The 6,000-nt window shown below is 54.1% G+C and overlaps 1 protein-coding gene across 3 annotated transcripts in view; it reads left to right on the top strand.

The window, feature by feature from the left end:
- MICAL2 (microtubule associated monooxygenase, calponin and LIM domain containing 2) overlaps positions 1-6,000 on the top strand; it is a 182,265-nt gene that overhangs the window by 123,365 nt on the left and 52,900 nt on the right. For all 3 annotated transcript variants that reach the window (XM_014545887.1, XM_014545889.1, XM_014545890.1), the window contains 2 exons: positions 718-905; positions 5,888-5,962. In XM_014545887.1, the coding sequence (XP_014401373.1) occupies positions 718-905; positions 5,888-5,962 (263 nt within the window). The remainder of the gene's footprint in view (positions 1-717; positions 906-5,887; positions 5,963-6,000) is intronic.

The raw sequence follows: 6,000 nt of genomic DNA on the forward strand, positions 1-6,000 counted from the left end.
CCTGCTGGTCATGTGAGAACCAGGTTCAATACTGCCACTCCCCACCCCAGGCAGTCTTTCCCATCCCCCACCCATTCCCAGGGGAACAAGCAGTAGTTCAAGTCTAAAGGTTCAGGAGGAGCTCATTTTGCCCAGAGAGCTTAGCAGCCATGCCCAGGATGGGTGAGGGTGAGGGGACCAGCCTCCATGCTGGTACTTCATTGCTGGGCTTCTCCTGTGCCTGTGTTCATTGCTAAGGCTGCCATGGAGCAGCACAGCCTGGGTAGCTAAATGACTGAGATTTACTCTCTCCGTCCCAGAGGCTGGGGGTCTGAGGTCCAGGTGTTGGCAGGGTTGCTCCTTCTGAGGGTGTGGGAAGGATCCAGGCTCCTCTCCTTAGTTTATTTGCGGATGATGATCCTGCTCTGGGGACATTTCCCTATTACACCTGTCTGGGTCCTAATGTCCTCCTCTTGTAAAGGACACCAGTCTTATCGAATTAAGACCCAGCCTAATGGCCTCATTTTAACTTAATTACCTGTGTAAAGACCCTTCCTCTAAATGCAGTCACATTCTGAGGTGCTAGGCTAGGGGTTAGGACTTAATATGAATTTTGGGGAGCACAGGTTAGCCCATAACAAAGTCTGAGGCTGGAGGCAGTGGTGGGCAGGACGCGGTGTGGGTTTGGGGGTGACTGGCAGGGCTCCCCAATCAACCGCTCTCTCTCCCCTCCCCCAGCTCTGATGCCGAGTTGAACTGCAGCAGCCGTAGCAGCGAGGCCTCCAGCACGGAGCCCTGTGAGGAGAGACCCCAGCAGCCGGACCACCCACCCCTGCGGGAGCCCCTCAGCCGCCACAGCTCCCTGAGGGAGCCCCTGAGCAGGGCGGCCTCTGCACAGGGCCCCGAGGAGCCCAGAGCTCTGCACGGTGAGCAGAGAGCCTGCCTGCCTGGGGACAGGCTTGCTGGGTCCCGGGACAGGGGGAAGGAGCAGAGAGCCCCACGGCCAGTTTCACCTGCGGAGGACCCTGCGACAGGAGATACGAACCGCAGGCTCAGAGGCGGTGGGGCTGGGACTTGAGGGGGCTGGGTGCACGTGCGGGTGACCCAGGCCCACCTCCTTCGTCATGGGAATCTCAATAGGAAGGGGCAGGGGCCCAGCTGTCTTTGTGTGTCACAGGCAGGCAGTGATGGGAGGCCCCGGGCCCTCCTGCCTGGAGTAGTCTCCTTCTGCCTCCTGTGCATCTCCTCAGGGGACCCCCCCCCCCAAGGAAGAGAGGTGGCTCCGCTGCTGTTGGACCCCATGCAGTCCCAGGTAGCACGGCCTCCCTCGGCTACTTGGGGGCAGCACAGGGCCAGGGCCATGCTGGGGCTTGAGGCATGTAGCAAAACAGCCTACATAAGAATAGAGGCACTTTCACCGAGTGCCTGGAAGGCAGGGGTTTCCCATACACGCCCCACTCATCCTCAGATGGCCCTGGAGGTGATATGAAGCCCAGTGAACAGGTGGGCAGATGGCCTGACTGCCTCCTGGTCTCCCAGCTAGTGAGCGGTGCAGCCCACTCCTGGGCGCCTCTACACCCTAAGAAGAAGGTGTCCTTAGAAGCCCAGCTTGTTGCAATGAAGGTGGCCTGGAATGAGTGGTTTGATTCCGCCAACAGCAATGGGAATCGTCTGGTGGAAAGAACAGGCGAATAGAAACTTGCCACCCGCGGGACCAATGGCCTTGGCGGCCCTGGGAGAGCAGTAGCTCTATTTGCCTTGCCCTGCTCTCTGGTGGCTACAAGCGGAATTGCACCGGAACCTAGAAATACTCCCCCAGGGGATGGTTTCCCAGAACCACCGTGAAAGTGGTGGATCAGAAAGACCGAGGCCGAGGCCACAATCCTGGAAACTCTGAGGTTTCCCTCCCATGTGAGCTTGTTTCTAAAAAGGACACATTTGCTAAGAACCATTTGTGGTACTGTCCAGAAAGGCTTAGCCCCTGCTGAGCAACGAGTGCTGTGCTCTGCCCAGCTGGGTGCAGCCTGGCCTAGGTTGGCCCCTGGTCTCCCTGGGCTCCAGCCTCCTCATCAATAAATACAAAACCTGCCCTAGCTGGTTTGGCTCAGTGGGTAGAGCGTCGACCTGCGGACTGAAAGGTTCCAGGTTCGATTTGGGCCAAGGGCACATGCCCGGGTTGCGGGCTCAGTTCCCAGTAGGGAGCATGCAGGAGGCAGCCGACCCATGATTCTCTCTCATCACTGATGTTTCTATCTCTCTCTTCCTCTCCCTTCCTTTCTGAAATCCATATATATATAAAGAAAAAATTTACATGGACATGGGAACTACAAGAATTTCCCTCTCCCTTAAAAAAAAATACGAAGCCTGCTTGCCGTCGACCTGACTGAAAGGTTCCAGGTTCGATTTGGGCCAAGGGCACATGCCCGGGTTGCGGGCTCAGTTCCCAGTAGGGAGCATGCAGGAGGCAGCCGACCCATGATTCTCTCTCATCACTGATGTTTCTATCTCTCTCTTCCTCTCCCTTCCTTTCTGAAATCCATATATATATAAAGAAAAAATTTACATGGACATGGGAACTACAAGAATTTCCCTCTCCCTTAAAAAAAAATACGAAGCCTGCTTGCCTCTCCCTCTTTCCCTCCAGTTCTCCTCTCTCCTCAGTTACCAGGGGATTTTAGGCAACTTACCAGAAAGATGTGACACAAGATTGTCTGTTTATATACACGCGAGATAAAGCCGCAAGATCAGGGTTAACAGAACCAAATGAGGGGTCGAGACCCCAGAGAGGAAGGTCATGGTCCTAAATAGTTGCTCTCGTGGAATCATAAATTTTATTCTGAATTTCCTGGCTGCCTGAGTTAAGAAGGAAATAGATAATTTTTATTCTCATTGTTCATGAGGGAAAAAAAAATATATTGGTTTGCAGCAGCAGCGGGTCTCGGAGCAGGTCCCACTTTCTCTAATGCTTCACCCTTCAGACATTTTCCAGCTCATGTCAAATAGATGATACCGGGAGATGCATTAGATCATGCCTGGAGCAATGGCTCTGCAAAACATGCAGCCACAGTTTTCCCGAGGCTGTTTCACTCCGCCTCCCTGGCTGGCAGGCGAGGGCACGGCTCCGTAGGAGCGGTTCTCCCAGGGGAGTGGTTGAGAGAACAAGGTAGTGTGGCCAAAGCATTTTGTTTCTGACAGTCCAGTTTAATTCCAGGATAAAGTGTAGAATAGACAGAGACGTGGCTAGACTGCATGACTTGCGAGCAATCTTCTGTCGATTTCGTCTTCATCCATCCTGGTTTTGATCGTTGCTGGGCAAACCACATTGGCATGTGATTTGTGTTGCTGGTTGTGGTGAGTCCATCGCGTTTCCAGATATTGCAGCGTTGACATCGTGTGGTGGGTGTTGAGGGAGCTTTATTAATCCCACTCTCACCTGGGTATATGGTTCGGAGGTGAGCCAGGGAAACGCTGGACAAGACCAGGCGGAGCTTTAAAAAGAACCCCGGGGTGTACGCCACACTGCTCATGGCGGCATTATTCACAGTCACCAAAAGGGAGACGCGGGCCCACTGCCCATCCGCAGGAGAATGGAGAAACCAAGTGTGGTATAACCACACCATGAAATGTCATTCAGCCTGAATACCATGCAACAACATGAAGGAATATTGAAGTCATTACTCAGTGAAATAAGCCAGACACAGAAAGACAAGCATTGTACGAGTTACACGTCTATGAGGTGCCAAGACGAGTCAAATTCATAGACAGAAAATAGAATGGTGCCTGCCAGGGGCCGGGAAGAGGGTGGGTGGGGAATTGTTGTTTTTAATGGGTAAAAGGCTGCAGTTTGGGACAAGGAACAAGTTCTGGAGGTGGGTGGTGGGGATGGCGGCACAACAATATGCATGTCCTTAATGCCACTGAACTCTACCCTTAAAAATGACAAAAACGACAGACAATGTATCCAGATTATTGTCATTGTTCATCTACAAACGCAAAACATAATCACTTTAAAGTACCTTGGCAGGGTATGGAGGGTAACTATTCTATAACAGCTTTATGTTCCTGATGATTTAAGAAAAGATAAAGCTGGATCTTCCATGTTACTGTCACAAAATTAAGATCAGTATTTAAAAGAGGAAAAGTATTAAAATATGAAGGATAAAAAGTGACACACATGGTTGTTTTATGTGGTAGACACTTTACCACAAATCGGGACGCCCTCAGCTCACAGGGAACCTGCTGCCTCCTCAGGGTTCTGGCCTGGAGCACACGCCAGAGGATGGTTTGAAAGGGAACTTAAGCCCCGCGTTACTGAGGCCGCAGAAGACGCTCAGTGCCGTTCCCCTAAAACACCTGGTGTCGTCGTTCTCACAAACCTGGTTTCAAAGGCACCTTTCTGGCCTCCCACCTCCAGAGGCTGAGATTCAGTGGGTCTCGAGTGGGGCCCAGTGTCTGCATTTTATCTCAGCGCCCCAGATGCTCCTGCGCGGGAGGGCCGAGCCGGACACGGAGCCACTGAGCCAGCCGGTCCGGCGCCTCTGTTTCTTGAGCGGTTTCTCCGTGAGCTGACTGAGAGGTTGACTGTGGTCAGCAGGACGAGGCTGTGCCAGAGGCCTGCTCGCTCCTTGTGCGAGACTCCCAGCCTGGGGAACGCTGACCTGCACTTGGTGAGAGGACGTGGGCCCAGGCTGCAGGCAGACTGCTCATCCTACAACCGGGAGATGGGGAGACTGCACCCCACGCCTGTCCACACAGGCCCCCCTCAAACCCACGGGCGGGTGTGAAAACAGGCCTGTGAAATGGGGGCCCACTATTCAGGGGAGCAGGCTCACAGGGTCTCCACGTGGAGTGAGGGTGGGAGGGTGCCCAGGATCGGAGGGCTGTTCCGAGGGAAGGAAGCCCCCAGGCAGCGGCTGACACCTGTGCTGTGCAGCCCGGCTGGTGCGAGTCCACACCCAGCTCAGCACTGGCAGGAAGCGTGAGTGGAACCCAGGACTTCCGACACAGAGAGGGCTGTGCCCGCCGGGCCTTGGGCTCAGAGAGGCCTGCATTCAAGCCTTCCCCACGCTCCTCACATACCCCCATCACTCCCACCGCCTTTCTTCCATGCCTCCTGGTCCCACCTGTGTGTGCATCCCGCAGGCATCACCCCATTCTTTCTCTCAAGGCTGTGGTGGAACCGCCCCAGGGACCTGGAGGCCACATCTGCGGGCCTCATGTGCGATTTCTCTTCTGCAGGCGACGTTCATTGTGCTCAGCTAATCCTCAAGGCCCAGCCGGGCAGAGGGTTCTCAGGGCACAGTCCACAGCCTCCTGAAGTGTTTCCATTGGAACCCAGGCCAAGAGGGTGTTCATGGCAATGGGTTGCCAGAGGTTCAGTTAGAACTGGCTCCCAGAGGGTTCGCAGGGCTCTGCGGGGCAGGGGAGCGGACAGAGCTCCTGCAGCTTCCACGCTGCATTGCAGTGCACACGTGGGCCACTGATGTGAGACTTCAGCTCTGAGGAGCTGCTCTGCTAAAAACAAATGTGCGTGCGTGTGTGTATACGGGCATGTGTGTGTATGTGTATACATGTAGGCATATAAACATGTACACATAGGTATGCTTATTAATGAGGGCCATTTGGAATGATGACTGCTAATCTGAGGCATTTTCTAAAAGGTGGCAGGACCTGTCCCATAGCAGAGTCTCCATAGGTATTTGGTGAATGAATGAATGAGAAACTGGAGGTGTGTGTTGGGACAGGAGGGTGCAGTCAGAGGGAACGAAGGGGCTCAGTCAATTATGATCATCAGCCAATTCACTTTTGGTAAATGGACCATAGGAGAACCCCCCCCCCTTTTTTTTAACCTGTTTAACAGACTCTTCCTCCCTTCCCACCTTCCCTGCCTTTCTTTTTTCCACTACAGCCCTGCAGCGGGCCAACAGCCTCCAGTCCCCAACTCTCAGCAACTACCAGAGCTGGAGAAGAAAGTGCCAGTCAAGTGAGTCATGGGCTCCCCGGGGCTGGGTGGGGGTGGGG

Source organism: Myotis brandtii, unplaced genomic scaffold (genome assembly GCF_000412655.1).
Source record: "Myotis brandtii unplaced genomic scaffold, ASM41265v1 scaffold422, whole genome shotgun sequence".
NCBI lineage: Eukaryota > Metazoa > Chordata > Mammalia > Chiroptera > Vespertilionidae > Myotis > Myotis brandtii.